Here is a 15,575-nt window from a genome sequence, read left to right on the forward strand (position 1 = left end):
CAGATTTTGTGGCCCGATCCGTGGGCTGGAGGTGAGCGTCCCGGGCGGGCCGGGCACCAGAAGCATCCAGCCTTTCTGGAAAGGTCTGCTCTCGGCGCCTTGAGCAACGAGTGAGGTCATGCCTGCCCCCTCCCTCGCTCTCTCCTGGGGAACGCCATCCTTTCCTTCCCGGCTCGTTCCCGCCCGGCCGTGCACCTGGCCCTGATGAAGTCACAGGCCGCCAGAGCTTGATTTGATAATCAACAGCCCTCCCGGGCCAGGCAGTGAAGGCGTGCTTTCCAGGAGGGGCCTCCTGACAAAGGGACGCTTCAGAGCTATCCGAACGCCGCAGGAATCGCTTGCAGCGATGGCTCCTTGCAGCAGCCCCCGCCGCTGGCATCTGTGTCCCCCGGCGGGAGTTAGGACGCTGGAGATAAAACCAGGGAGGTCGCGGTGAGGCAGGAGGCCCTCTCCCTGCCCCCCCGAGGAGGTGACAGGCCACCGCACACAGTGACAGGTCAGGGGGAGACAGCAGGGGCTCAGCGATGGCCCCGGGAGCGACAGGTCCAGTCTTGACCTCCGGGAGCTGAGTGGGCGTGGGGGGGATTGCTGCAGATACGGGGGGCAGCGGGGGGGACATCTGGGCTGTGAGCAGGAGCCCTGACTCCGGTCCTCACCGGTGCCCCGAGAGGAGGCAGAGGAGCCGGGTGCGGCCGTCCATGCCTGAAATCCCAGCTCCCTGGGAGGCAGACGTGCGGAGGGCCACTGCCGAGGATGTTTCCATCTCGGTCCGCGAGCTGACACACGCAGCAACCATAGACTGAGGCTGGCCTCCAGCAAAAGCACAAGACCCTATCTGGAAAAGAATGAGAGCAACGAAGGACCGAAGAGTGGTAGAGTGCCTGCCTAGGAAGTGGGGGCCCTGAGTTCAAGTCCCGGAATCGCAAACAAACAAGCACACAAAACACGATTATTGTAATCATGATAGGGAAGGGGCAGCCAGGGGCTGGGCGGAAGTCAAGTGTCGCGGGCACAGGGAACTCGAGGGGCTGCTGGGAGCCGCGGGGGCGGGGTGGGTCCTCCTGGAGCCCCCAGACCACGCGTGGCCCCGCCCACATCGCCCCGGAAGGGATACAGAATAAATGCCCGTGCTCCGTGCCCCGCCAGCTGGGCCTCGGTGTCACCAGGGGGCTGGCCGGGCGCCGTGGGAGGTGGCACCGGGGTCCTGCCCTGGCTCTTGTGCTCCGGACTCGCTGGAGCCCAAGGGGTAAACGCATAGCTCGGATGCCGGCCTCCTCTTCTCACCTCTGGCTCCGTCCCCTCGGGGGCCGTTTTCCCCGGGAGCCCGCCTCCCTTCGCCCTCGGTGGCCCCATAACCGTTGACACCTGGCACATGTATAAGCCCGTTTACCAAAGGATTTGTGGAGGAGGAAGGGATGACCTCGGCAGGGGTAAGTAGCAGAACCTTCTAGAAGGTGGACTGACTCCCCAGCTCTCCTCTCCAGCCTTCCAGACCTTCTTCTGGATGCTGTCCTGCTGCCAGCTCGTCTCTGCCCACCCTGCCCGTCCCCAGGAATGCTCCCCAAAGCCCTGTGCACCCCCTAAGCTCTGACCCCATTGCCTCCTGCTCACTGTCCTTTCTGGATGGAGTGAGGTGCACTTCAGGGGTCCCCCCCAACTTCGACCCCTGGTTTTTGCGGAGAGGTGGCACTTGGTCACAGCCACGCGTTGGAAAGAAGGCGCTGCGTACCGAGAGTCCGACGGACAGACACGGGGCGGCCCGTCCACGCAAGGCTGTTTCTGCGGCCCCAGACATGACCGAGGCACGGACGCCCGGGCCACGTGCAGGGCCCGGAAGCAGCCGCGAGCACGCGTGGCTCACGCCGCGAGACCACCCAGCGCAGGAAATCCACAGGTGGAAAGCGGGAGGGGGCGCGGGCTGGGGGAGGGGCGCACTGGCTCACCAAAGCAGGCGATGGATGCAGTGTGTCTCGATCACCACCAGCCCCTTCGGCATTCCCGCCCCCCCGCCCCCCCCCCCCCCCCGCCCTTACTTACCTCCCTGTCCGGCGATGTGCTGAATGCCAGGGCTCCCTGTCCAAGTTCTCCCGGGAGCTGGGCCCCATGCTGGTGTTGATCAGAACATGGCTTTACTTGGGCCTCGGGCTCCTGGCAGTCATGGGGGGTTTCCCAGGCCCCCCCCACCCCCGTCAAGAGCTGTGGGGACCGGGCTCCTCCGCCTGCCTCAGCCTGGCACACCCCCACCCCCAGGCAGCCAAGGAGACCTCCCAGGAGGTCAGGCCAGGCGGGTGTGTCCCGCCCTGCCTTCCACTTGGGACAACTTAGTCTCTGTGAGAATGTTCTAGAAAAATGACTTTAAGGGAGTCAATGCTGGCAGCTTGAATGGAAACATAGGAAGGAATGTGGCCAGGTCAGCCTGACCACAGGACAAAGGGATTCTTTAACCACGTTCGCTTTCACGGGGAGGCCTGAGCCCTGGGCAGGGCTGGGCGCCCACTCTTTCCCAGCTTCGCCTCCCCTTGCTGTGGGGCAGAGGCTCGGGGCCCTGGGCCCCTGCTCTCGGGGGGCCCCTCTGGCTCCAGCAGGCGTGGAGGCCTCACAGTCCCCGGGCTCGCTGCTTCCTGTGCCCGGGAACGTGTCCAGGCAGGCGGGCAGGGTACACGGCCGCAGGGGCCATCTCGGCCCTGGAGGACGCCAGACTTCCTGGGACGCGGGGCTGGCCTCGCCCCGTCCCGGCAGAGTGGGAGGGGGAGAGGTGGGGCTCCAGCACCCCAGCGACCTGCCAGCCAGCAGCTGCCTGTGCGTGTGACTCCCCACCTTACCCGGGAAGGGGCTCCCGGACAGGCGGGGCCTGCTCTGCATTTCCACCCGGGCGACTCCACCGCCACCTGAGGCCCAGGCAGAATGACTGTGCATCTTGTGTACACACGCAGACAGCCACCAGCTGCCAGCTCGCCGCAACCTATCATTTATTTGTGCCAATAAATAGTTACATCTGCGAATAGATCAAGTCCTATCAGAAACCCCAGATAGGAGCTTATCAGTCGCGCCACCTGTGACCCCCCCATTTGGAGCTATAAGGGAGGAGCACCCCAAGACGGAGACATGGCAAGGCACAGTGACGCCCCTCCTTCCTTGCTAGCCACCTGTCAGGAGGCTTGCCCGGGGAAACCTGCCCCGGCGAAGGACCTCTGCCTCCGAACCTGCAACCACATCACACGGACACGGAGAGGGGCTTCAGAGCGCCGCCCCGTGGGTGGGGGGGGGGATTTTGAGACCGGGGGGCTGCGGGCTCAAAGCGCCACAAAGCGCCATCCAAGCCCAGACCCCCATCGCTTCAAGTGTGGGGACCCTGGCTTCCCTCCAGCACACACAGGGCTCCCCTTCAAATGCCAGGCTCTGGGACCATTCGGATCTGAACCATGATCACCTTGCGATTAACAAGGGATGCCATTCATTCGTTTGCTCTGAAAGCTTAAAGCTCAGCCCATCAAAGCCAAGGTCACCCAGTGGCGAGAACGGACTCACAAGGGAGTAGGCAGGGTCACTTCCGTTACACAGTGGGTGAATTTATTGTAAGAACCAGAGTAAGACCTGGAAGAAATCTACAAGAATCAGCGAGCGGGCTTAGACATCCTCCCGCAGGCACCGCGGCGTCCCGGGGTAGGTAGCTCGGGGGCGGCGGGCCCCTCATTCCACGATGGAGAACGCAGACTTGGCATGGGGCCCCCGCCCGGGCACCACACCCGGGGCAGCGCCAAGCTGGGGATGAGGCGTGCGGGCTCCACGGAGCTCTGGGGCCACGCTCCGGGGAGCCGGCTGCGACTCTGAGTCCCGCTGCTTTCCTGACTGTCCCCAAGGCTTAGAAGGGCGCGGAGGAGCCATCTTGAACGCAGGCTGCAAAGGAAGCGGAGGGGCAGGGTTACCTAGGCATGGCCCCCCGGGGCCTGGACGAGGGGTCACGGGATGTGCGGTCCCCTCCATCCGGGTCCCCCTTAGCGGCACCCGAAGGTCGCCAGTTTCCTCGTGATCCAAGGCGTCACTCCTTGCGAAGTCTCCGTGGGCGACGTTCTCCGCATCGCCTGCTCCCCCAAGCCCATTTAGAGAGCAAGGAACCCAGCGGGGAGCCGGAGGCGTCCTCTCCCGGTCACCGGCCCCGCGCTCCCGCCCCCGCCCTGGGCTGCAGCTCGAGGCCGAGCCCCTGCCCCCGCCCGACCCCAGACTCCCCGGTGCTTCGGACACACACACCAGGGCACAGCTCCTGTCACACACACGGCGGAAGCAAGGGCCCGAGCCTCCTGGAGAGCCCAGTCCCGACATGCTGGAATCTGACCCCCCCCCCCGTTTCTCCTTCCTTTCTCTCCCCTGGCGGGGACTCTGCCCCTGGGGCTCTCGGGGACCCCCTGGGTGGCAGCCACCCCTAGGCTTCTGTACACGCCAGCACGGGTCCCACCGGGGGCAGGGCCAGAGCAGAGCTTGGGCCTCCCTCTGGTCCCCGATGCCCAGACGTGCCCCTCGGGACTCAGCCCCAGGCAGCAGCTTCAGAGCTCAGCCCCGCGTCACCGGCGCCCCCTCTCCCCGCCTCCCACAGCGGGGTTCCCCGGGCCTCGCCAGCCATGTGGCATTTCCTGCACCTGTCATCTTCTTGCCCATCTACCTGCTGGCTCGGCCAGCCTCCTACCACGGGGGGGCACCCGAGAAGAGCCAGGACACCCCAGGGCGGTCCCTGGCATACGCCAGACTACTGCGGAGCAGCGGGGTGCCAATGCCATGCCTGTCTCGGAAGTAGGGGTGCAGACTAGACTTGGCAATGCCGGAGGCGCTGGCAGCTGAGGCTTGGGGACCCCCAGGCGGGGGGGGGGGGCAGGGGAGGTCGCGCCTGGCCTGGCCGTAGGTTAAGGGCTGCAGAGACACAGCAGCGCTTCATGTGGGGACTGGGGTGGGATTGGGATTCCCCCAGTAGATCACGCCTGGCCCCGTCCCCCCCAGGCCAGCGTTCCCCCCACCCCCGGCTCTCCCCTCCTCACCCACCGGCTGTGGCTTTACGGAAAGGTTCACGGCTGTCCCCGTCCAGGTTCCGCCACGTTCTTGGAGTCACCGTCTGAAACACAAACATGGCGCCACCAGGGCAGGGGTGTCCAGTCCTGCTCAAGTCCTGCCAAGTGAAGGCCCAGCACCCAGGCCTGGCCTGCGAGGCCGGTCCTCAGCCCCTTCCCCGGGGGGTGCCTCGGGGCCCGCCGGGGCTGCCCATTGTCCCGCAGCCGCCAGGCCGCCGCCGCCGCCGGGGTTCCCACAAGCCAGCCTCCGCCCGCGCTCCTTCCCGCCCGCCCGCCCCGGGGGAAGTCCTTCCCGGCCTTCCGGTCTGAAGCGTCCTCCTCGCACCCGATATGAGACAGGAGGAGCCGCGTTAGCACTGTCATGACCATGTGGCAGGCTCCTGGCGGACAGGGCTGCGCGGCGCGGGAGCCGGGCGGTCCTCTTACGGGTGCACCGCCGCCCTCCAGCACGGAAGGGTGCTCAATGTTTCATAAGTATGTGCAGTGAGTTATTATTATGTTTAATCTCATATTAAGCCGGGCGCCAGTGGCTCCCTCCTGTCATCCTAGCTACTCAGGAGGCTGAGATCTGAGGATTGCAATTTGAAGCCGGCCTGGGGAAGAAAGTCCATGACACTCTTACCTCCAATAAACTACTCAGAAAAAAAAATGTGGGAAGTGGTGCTGTGGCTCAAGGGGTAGGATGCTAGCTAGCCTTGAGCCAAAGGAGCTCAGGGACAGCGCCCCAGCCAGAGTACAAGCCCCAGGACTGGCAATAAATAAGTAAGTGAACAAACAAATAAATCTCATATTAGCATGAATTAAAGGTACAAAGGAGTTTCAATGTGATATTTACAACATGCATACAATGCACCGGTCACATTTCCCTCATCTGTGTTATTCCTTAACCAACCTCCTTGAGCGAATTCTTGATAAAGATATACTGAATATGTAGAAAAACAGGTAGAAGAGAGATCTGTGGATGGGATAATGGAGGGATAAGTGGATGGACAGACAGATGGGCAGGTGGGTAGGTGGATGGGTGAGTAGATGGATGGACGGTTGGGTGGATGGGTGGATGGTTGGGTGGATCGATGGGTGGGTGGAAGGAGGGATAGGTGGATGGGTGAGTAGATAGATGGATGGATGGATGGATGGTTGGGTGGATGGGTGGACGCAGGAGTATCTGGTGGGTAGATGAATAGAGGAATAGATGGATGGGGATGGATATTGGACAAGTATGCAGTAGGTGGGAAGATGGATAGACGGTGAGCAAACAAATACCCTGGGGGAAGGATGATTTAGATAGGTGGGAGGAGGATGGTATCTGTTATCTTTTCAGAGTCCTTCACTGGAGTAGGAGAGACAGAGCAAGCCTGCCCCAGGCTCTGATGTTCTGATCCCTGGTTGCTCTAAGCTAACACTTCAGCTAACACTTGCCCCGCGCCCAAGACAAACCATAGCTTTTACTTTGTTTCTCACACCTAGTTTCCATTCTTGCCTCTATCTCAGCCCTGGGCATTTATTTTTTCATTCCTGCGGCTTGAACTCCGGGCCGGGCGCTGTCCCGGAGCACTTTTGCTCAAGGCTAGCACTTCACCACTTTGAGCCACAGCGCCACCTCCAGTTTCCCGGTGGTTCGTGGCGGATGCTGTCCTTCCCTGTGCCCCCCGATAAGAATAGTTGGTTTCATTTTTCTCTTACCTGGATATTCTTTGTAAAATTTGTGCCGCAGGAACCGCCCATCTGGGAAACACGTGAGAAGGAGACGCGGTCAGGGCCAGGAGGCCGCCACCAGCCCGCGTCCCGTCCCTGCGGCCAAGGGCCGACTCCTGCCGCAGGGGGCGCTGCGGGCCTGCGGCCGCACAGACCCGGTTCTGCGCGCCACCCGTGTCTTCCCTTCACCCCCGAGACCCGCGCTCAGGACGAGGACGGCAGGGCACGCGCTCAGCCCCCGGCAGCCCGGGGACGCTCGAGCGGCTCGGCTCCGCGCATCGCCGCGCGCGCAGAGACGGCTGGGGAGCAGCCCGCGCCGGCCGGCCGCCCGTCCCTGGCTGGCCCTGCTCGGAGGGCTCTGCCCGCGCGATTCCGGGCAGTCTCGTGGCCGTGGGACAGACGAGGAAGCGGAGGCTATGAGGGCGAAGGGAGCGGGCAGAGTCACCCACGCAGGAGGCGCCGTGCGGGGACTCAGCAGAGGGGCAGGACGTGGAAGGCGCCGGGGCCGGGGCAGGGGCGGGCTCTGGGTCAGGCCTGGGGGGCCCGGGGTGGTCTGCGGGGCAGGGCCAGGAGGACTCGGGGCTCCCGCAGCCACCCCAGAAGCGGGGCCTGGGGCCTGCGCGCTCACCTGCCTGCCGGCGCTGCTTGACGCACTGGCCGCGGTTGGGGACGCCCTCGGCCGCGTCGCCCGGGCTCAGGATGTGGCACTCGTAGCCGGAGGGACAGAGCAGGGGCTCCACGCCGTCCTCCGTGGTGCTGCAGGCCTCTGCTGGCGAGGGCCCGCGTGGGGGGGGGGGTCACAGGGAAGACCCCACCCGGCACCCCGGTACCCCCCCCCGCACCCACCCCGACTCCAGGCCTCCCAACACGTGTACACACGCGTGAGCTCTGCACACAGGTGCCCCCAGTTGGCACACACGCTCACAGTCCCCCCTCCCCCCCAGCTCCCTGAGCCTCCGAGCTGGGGTGAGACTGTCACCGAGGGGACAATGAGTGGGGGGCCCCTCCCCCTCCCCCGCCGCCCCTCCCCCCTACCTTGCAGCGCCTCCTCGGGGCCGTCCAGCAGCCAGCCGTTCCCGCCCAGCCAGCGGGGTTTCGGCTGCACAAGCCAGTCTAGCACTGAGACAGGAGGCGTGTGTCAGGCCGGGGGGGGGTTCCGCTCCAGCCTTTGGGGGGTTCCCAGCACCCCCAGAGCCGCCGCCAGGGGCGTGGCTAAAGGCTCGGCAGTGCTCAGTGCTCCAACCCCACCCCCACCCCCACCCGCCCAAGAGCTCTTCCTGCTGACCAGAGAACGAATGCATGCATTCATTCCTTCCCTGCCACCCGGTACCCCGCCAGCGCACAGGGAAAGGCATCCATGCCAGCCACAGCAGCACAAGGAGCAGGAGAGGCTGCCCCGGGGGGCTGCGTGGTGAGCGCACCCCCCCCCGCTGACCCCCTCCCCCCGCCCCCGGCCCGGCCCGGCCTACCCGGCGGGGGCGGCACGGCCTCCAGGCAGGCGTAGGCACAGCCGTTGTAGCAGCAGTGCCGGTGTCGCGGGCACTCGGCGTCGGCCTGGCAGCGGGCAGCCTGGCAGGCGCCTGGAGGCAGCGTCCGTGGGGGTGGGGGGGCAGCGGTCAGCGCGGGGCTGCCGGGGGCCGGGGGTGCCCTCCTCGGCCTGCGGGAGAGCGGGAGAGCCGAGGGTCGGGGCGGCCCGGCTGCGCCCGGCGGGCCCCTGGCCACGCTCTTCGTGCCGGCGGGGAAAGCGGTGAACCCGCTGACCCAGGCGCGGGGAGTTGGCCTGGAGGTTAAAAGATGCTGTCCAGGGAGGCCCTGAGTTCAAGTCCTAGTGCCAGCGCACACACGATGAATGAATAATTAAACATGGTATAAAGACGCCATACGCGACTGGCAGTCTGGAGGGAGACACACCACGCTCACGTTCACACAGAAGTGGAGTCCCTCTACGTACAGCACTGAGGATGTGCAAAGCACACCCAGAGCAAGCAAACCTCCACCGCAGCTTGGGTCCATCCCGCGGATCCGCCCGGGGGGGGGGTCCTCCTCTAACCCGGAGAGTCCGCGCCCACCCCAACCTCCCCCCGGGTTCTGGCCATTCCCATCGCCTGGCGCTGTCCTCCCCCTGCGGAGCGGAGCCCTCCCTCCTTTCCCCATGGACACCCCCCCACTGGTGCCTGGCTCAGCCCCCCCCCTTAGGGAGGGGGCCCCCAGATCGCACGGTCAGCCCGGATGCCCGCGGGGCCCCCTCCACAGACCCGCAGCGGGGGGGGGGGGGGGGGGCCATCGACACCGGGCGGCTGGCAGGGGGCGCCGGGCACCACGCCTGCCCGAGGACGGTGGGACCTGGTGATCTCCCCAGGACCCCCGGGGCAAGCGCGGAGGGCTGGGAGTGCAACTCGGCGGCACAGCACCTGCCGGTTCTAGAACGTTCCCCACGCCACCCTCAGGGGGGGCTGTGTGACCGCAGCACACGCCGTGACACCCACGGAGCCCAGGACGGCAACTGCCCTGGAAGGGAAGCCTGGGCACCGTCACCAGTCCTAACTGGCACAAGCCACCCCTGTCCCTTCAGCCCAGGCCGGCTCGTCCTCCGTGTGGCCTCCGCAGACTGGCTGGGGCCGGGGGGCGTGGCCGGGGGCGTGGCCGGGGCCGGGGGCGGGAGGGGGCGGGGGCGGGGGCGGGGCGGGGCCGGGGGCGGGGCCGGGGCGGGGCCGGGGCCGGGAGGGGGCGGGGCCGGGAGGGGGCGGGGCGGGGCGTGGCCGGGGGCGTGGCCGGGGCCGGGGCCGGGGCCGGGGGCGGGAGGGGGCGGGGGCGGGGGCGGGGCGGGGCGGGGCCGGGGGCGGGGCCGGGGCCGGGCCGGGGCCGGGAGGGGGCGGGGCGGGGCGGGGCCGGGGTGGGGGCGGGGGTGGGGCCGGGGGCGGGGCCGGGGCGGGGCCGGGGGCGGGGCCGGGGGCGGGGCCGGGGCTGGGGCCGGGGGCGAGGGTAGAGATCCTGCAGGCCGGCACGAAGCCGGCACGAAGCCGACGCCTCCGGGAGAGCGGCCGGAAGCGGCGCTGCGGCTCCAGCGGTGAGCGGCTCACCTTGCGGAACAGCGGCTCGGGGACAGCGCCCGGCCCAGCACCAAGGCCCCCCGACCAGCACCCAAGTGAAAATAAGACTGAAAAGGACGTGGGCGAGGACGGCACACCGTGTGTGGAGGGCCCCCAAAGACACCAGAGAGCCCCCTCGCCCCCCCATCTCCCACCCGTCACTTTCAAGCCACAAGCAGGGGGCATAGTCCCAGCCATTCCTGCAGAGTGGACTCATGGCACTAATGGACTCGCTGCTGGAGCCTCCCGGGTCTTAATCCGGATCCACCCCGACAGCCGCCTCCTCCCCTTCCAGGCCCTTTAGCCACGGCCACCTGCACACCTAGCCTGCCCCTCCATCAGGACGCGTGGATGGGGGCGGGGGGGGGGGTGGAAGCTGGCCTTGCTGCCACCTCCCGCCCACCTCCCGCCCGCCCCCTCCCCAGCCCTCCCTAGCCCTCCCGCCGGCCCCATAGCTCAGTCGGTGGTGCTTCCAGCATGGGGTCTGCACAGAGGTCAACTTCGGTTGTACCCTTGCTCTCCGAGGAGAGTCGGATGCCTTCTCTCGGAATTTGGACAGAACAACAGGGACGAGTGCGGGGGGGGGGGGGGGGGAGGGCCCAGTGGGGCCGCCAGACGGCAGGGCAGGAGGAGCAGAGCCACCGGGCTCACGTGGAAGGGCTCCGTGCTCAGGGTGCTCCGTGCAGGGCAAGGCGGCGCTCAGGACGGCTCCGAACAAAGGGCCTTTTCTGGAGTTGCGAGAGAAACATGGAGAAGGGACCACCAGCCTCTTCCCACCCCTGTGCGAATTATCCACTGCAGATGAGAGAGGGCGAGGAGGAGGAGGAGGAGGAGGAGGAGGAGGAGGAGGAGGAGGAGGAGGAGGAGGAGGAGGAGGAGGAGGTGATGGTGATGGGTGGGGGTGATCGGCAACAGCGGCTGGCAGGCCGCTAGGGGGCCCCGTCTGCTAACTGTCCCACGGTGGCCGGGGCCCGGCGTGGTTGGCTAGCAGGCCAGGGGCATCTGATGCAGACATATCTCTCGCGTTGTACAATGCTCCACTCGCAGAGCAACGGCTGCTGAGCGTTCGCATCTCCGTGGCTCCGTGGCGGACGCCAGCACGGAGCGGGCGGGGTCCCGGCCCTCGGAGCTCCGTGCTGCCGGGCGCCACAGGCAGCAAGCGGGACTCGATCACCCCACCACCGCCGCCGGCTGGGACCAGGGGCCACACGGGCCGCATCCCTAGGAGGAAGGGGGCGTGGAAACAGCCACCCCCCCCCTCACAAACAGGGCTGCATGGCGAGGAAACCAAGGGGTGGGCTCCCCACGTGGGGAGGCCTCGGGCTCAGCACCGGGGCCGCGGAGCCAAGGTGGTGGCCAGACAGGCAGCGTTGGCTACATCCCCCATTCGGATGGTTCTCGCCCCTCTGCGGCCACTGTAGGGAAACTGAGGCACGGGACACACGTGCGTGTTCACATGCTGGCTGGATACTACCCTATGCAAGTGGCAGGTGTGGACACGCAGACAGGCCATGCCCAGAACAGGACACCCCACGGACAGCAGTGGGCAGGGAGGAGGCGCAAGGGGGGGTGGTTCACGGGGGGCACGGGCTTCCTGTAGAGGTGACCTAAGTGTTTGGGGGACAGCGAGGTGGGGGCTCCACCACATGGCAGATACACAAGACGCCCCGTATTGTTTGTTTAAAATGGTGAGTATTATGCCCTGTGAACTGCACCTCGGTTTTTTTAAAAAGTGTAAACGGTAAGCATAAAATAACACTATGCCAAAAAAAAAAAAAAAGAGAGAAAGCCTTCTGTGTCTAGCTGCTTAACGCAACGGTCTAGACGGCGCGCCGTCCAATGCCCCCGGGTCACGTCTTGAAGGACGACTGGTTCCTTTGGATTCGTTTACAACTTTCTGGGTTGTCTGATTTATTTTTTTTTGCGGTGAACATCATCATCCTAACAATTGGGGAACAGCGTGTGGGGTCATTTCCATCTAGGGGAGAAGCATCTAGCCCGCGGAGCAGCTCTCCTCCCATGGCGTCCCGCCCCCTCCCCCCCCCCCCCCCCCCCCGCCTGCGGCCCCTCCCCCCCTCCCCTCCTCAGCAGGGCTCTGCCCCTCTTCAGAATGTCTCCGCGGCCTCCTAGCCCTGCACGCGCAGCCCAGCGCACCGCAGCACGGGGCGGCTCGGTGGAGGAGGAAACCCATCTCCCTCTAAGTATTATTTGCTCTTCCTCTGGATTTCAGACGTCAAAGATCTAAAAATAAAAGCCTCCTTGGAACGCGCGGACAAACGCCGTTTCCTGACGTCCTGGCCCCAAGAACTGGGAGCAGAGCCGACGCCAGTTTCTCAGAGAGGCCCTTAGAAGACCAGAATCCCACAGGCTGCAAGCCCAGCCAGCACTCCCGAGCCGCCCAGAACCTTCCGAGCCTCTCCTTATACTCTAAAAGGCCTTAGTGTAAACCCTCACTCGGTTGTGAACGGTGCGTCAGAATTCGGGCACAGAGCACGCAGCAAATGTCAACTCTCAGGAAAGGAGCGGAGGGAACCTTGGCAGGGCGTTTGGGGCAAAGGTCTCTCAAGGAGGTGACCATAAAGCTAAGAGGACAGGGCGCTGGGGTCGGCCTGGGGGACCTGCTAAGATGACACGGCATCCGGGGCAGGGGCGCGGAGACGGCCTCCCGTGTCTTCACAGAACTCACATCCGCGTGGAGTCCTGCTCCCCCTCTCACAGACACCACCCACACACAGAGGGACAGGCGGAGACCCCGGTCCCAGCCCGGCACTGCTACGCACGAGGGGATGTGGGACAACCACACTGCCCGCGAGGGGCCTGGGGCCCCGCAGAACCCGCCCCCCCCCCCGGGAGCCCAAGGCCCGGGCCCTCTCTGCCACACGCTGTGCAGGGGCAGGGAGGTGTCACCGGAGCTCAGGAACTTTGCCAGCCCCGCTCGAGGTGACACCCGCCAGTCCCCCACACAGAAGCCACCCGGCCAGAGCGAGCCAAGCGGGACACCGGCAGCCGCGCTGACTGACCCAAGGCTGGCTGGCTTCCGGGCACGAGTGTACAGCCACTCCGGGAGGTTGCCACGCATGGAGGGAAATACAGACGTGTGGCCCTCGGGAGCAGCGCGAAGAGCAGAAAGTGGCAAAGGCAGGAGGTGACCAACTTCTAACAGGAACGCTCTTCCTTCCTTTTCAGTATAAATTGTACGGCACCGTTCTGTTGCTGAGAAAGTCACCGTGATGATGGAAGGGCTCCCTGGTACCCAGGTGTGGGGGTTTTCCGGTCTGCTGGCGCTGTGGCGGTGGGCGTGGTGGTAGAGGCAGCGCGCTGCTCACCTCGTGGGGGCCAGGAAGCCGAGAGGAAGGGGCGGGGACAAGATGTGCCCATCAAGGACACAGCCAGGGATTACTTCCTCCAGTGGCTCCGCCCCTAAACTCTCCCATCCTGCCCTCCTCGTTCCTCCCATTCAGAGACCCACCAGAGGATGGAGCCTTTGACGAACCCAGAGCCCTCAGCATCCACTCGCCTCCCAACCCTCCACAGCCAAACTACACACATGATTAACTGCAGGCGGGCGGGGGATTAATGCATAACGGAGGCCGGCACAGAGCCCAGGAGTCCCAACTGTCACACTACATGAATAAAATCCACCCGTGCGAGAGACAGGCCCGGGGTCACGCTGAGAACGAGCCTCTCCTCGTCTCTGCTCCCCTACTCTCGGCTGGTGCCCCGAGAGCTCAGTCAACACCCCAAGTCACACGGCAGAGGGGAGCAGAGCCACCTGGCCCCCGGGGGCCGGCTCCTCACCGCTGGCCACCCCGGCTCTCAGGACCGCTGTCCTTGGCCCTCTCCTGCTCCCGGTCCCACCTTCCAGGGCGGGGCTGGTGTCCCCACCCCACAGGGCCCCGCCCGGCACCTCCCCCGGGAGCAGTTCCCGCTAGCTGGCGATGGGACCCACGCATCACGGACACGAGTGGCAGCTCTGTGGAGCAGCCACTACGCCAAGTCCTCCACACGTCAGCTGGGCACTGCCAGCGCCCGGCACGGCCCGAGCCCCAGGGCCCCTCAGACAGCTTCATCACAGCCAGGGGGGTCCCGAGGGTGCCCTGCCTGCCCACCACCCACCTCTGGCTGGAATCAGAGACCCCTGCCCGCCCCACCTGGGGACCCTAGAAGGAGAGGCCAGCACTGAAGACCTCAGTCTCCCACCTTCAGGGCCCCCCGTCCCTCCCCCCCACAGACACTCACGCGGGGCCTCTCGGCCAGCCTGGGGTGCAGCGCCCGCTTCCAGATATTCTTGGCGGAGGCGTCTTGGAGCAGCAGCAGCAGCAGCAGCAGCAGCAGGAAGCCCGGAGCCGGGAGCCCTGTTCTCCCGCGGCTGCCCATCCTGCAGGCAGAAGGCGTTGATTTCCTCTGGGGCCAGCGACCTTGCACATGCTCCTCGAGGAGGAGGGCGGAGGGGGGCAGAGGGGAGGGGAGAAGAGAGGAGGGACCCTTGGGCTGGGTGGGGCCAGGCTCGTGGTCGCCCTCAGCCTGTCCCGGGTCCCCTGGGCCCCTGGATCCCTTCCCGTCCTGCCCCCCCAGATGGCCATGCTGGCCGGCCAGGTTATTTCTGGTTTCTCGTCTAACCCCTGGCCCGGGCCGCTCCGTAGCCCGCGGCGGGAGGAGGGGGCGCTGGGCGGCTGGCGACGTGGCGGGGGGCGGGGGGGGGCTGTCCCACTCACTCTCCCCGGCCGGTGCCTCTTCTCAGCCCGCGGGAAGGGAGGCGGCACTCCTCCCCCGTGGGACTGTTGGGGTGGCCGCCCCGGACCCGGGCTCCGTGGGGGCTGGGGGCGGCCCCGCCCCGCTCAGCCCCCGAGCCCCCCCCCCCTCCCGGCAGCCGGGGCCTGAGGGCTTCCCCTGCCCCTCGGAGCCCGGCTCACGCCCGTCAGCCCAGCGACTCGGGAGGGGACGAGCCAGCCTGGGAGAACACGCGCGCGCCTGGCTGGGAAGGGACCCCAGCAGAAGAAAGGGCTGCGGGGCGGCTCACGTCGCGGGGTGCTCACGTCGTCGAGCGCCTGCCCACGGGGGCGACGCCCTAAGTGCCAACCACGGCCCGGGGGGAAACGTCTCCACGGCTGTTCTCCCAGACACGAGGCAGGCGTGTGTGACGCCCATTCTACAGAAGTGGAAGCAGGGGCCGGGGGCTTCCTGGCCAGGAATAGCGTGGAAGCCGGAACCCAGGCCCCGCACAACGCCCGGGTCGAGGGGGCTTCACTGTGGCCACAGGTGGCACTTTCGTGAGCAAGCCACCAACAAGCAGCTCCTTAGCCACGCACCGGGAGACCTGTCATCTCGCCTTAATCCCAGCCCCGCTCGGCTCCGCAGCTTAGGTTCTAGAACATTCCTTCATCCCGGGGTGGGGGGGGGGTGTCTCTTCTCCATTAGCCCCTGGGCCTCCATCTACCCTCCTTCCTCCCTCCCTCTGTCCCATTCAGGCTGCTGGTACAGAAGGGTGAACAGGGCCACGCCCAGCCTGTCATGCCTCAGTTTCCCTGCCTGTTCAAACGGTATGGAGTAAGAACCATGGGGCCAGCGGGATGAGGACATAGGACAGGGAAGTGTCCTGTACCAGGGGCCACCCCGGGCTCGCCCTCTAACCCTCCAGCCCTGTGCCTCGCCCTGGCCAAGCCCGTTCCCTTGGGAAACTTCCGGCCTGGTGGCTGCCCCCGCCCCTCCCCCACCCTCCCTCCCCTTCCCTCCC

The 15,575-nt window shown here is 66.2% G+C and overlaps 1 protein-coding gene across 1 annotated transcript; it reads right to left on the reverse strand.

Annotated features, from left to right (window-relative positions):
• Nucleotides 1-3,548: 3,548 nt before the first annotated feature.
• On the reverse strand, nt 3,549-14,597 carry Wfdc1 (WAP four-disulfide core domain 1). The gene is given in 9 exon segments (XM_048355026.1): nt 3,549-3,897; nt 5,032-5,101; nt 6,741-6,782; nt 7,381-7,521; nt 7,788-7,871; nt 8,222-8,360; nt 8,362-8,409; nt 14,081-14,269; nt 14,557-14,597. Coding segments are annotated over 7 exon segments (639 nt in total). The 5' UTR covers nt 14,219-14,269; nt 14,557-14,597; the 3' UTR covers nt 3,549-3,897; nt 5,032-5,054.
• Between the last annotated feature and the right edge of the window lie 978 nt (nt 14,598-15,575).

Source organism: Perognathus longimembris, chromosome 10 (assembly GCF_023159225.1).
Source record: "Perognathus longimembris pacificus isolate PPM17 chromosome 10, ASM2315922v1, whole genome shotgun sequence".
Lineage (NCBI taxonomy): Eukaryota > Metazoa > Chordata > Mammalia > Rodentia > Heteromyidae > Perognathus > Perognathus longimembris.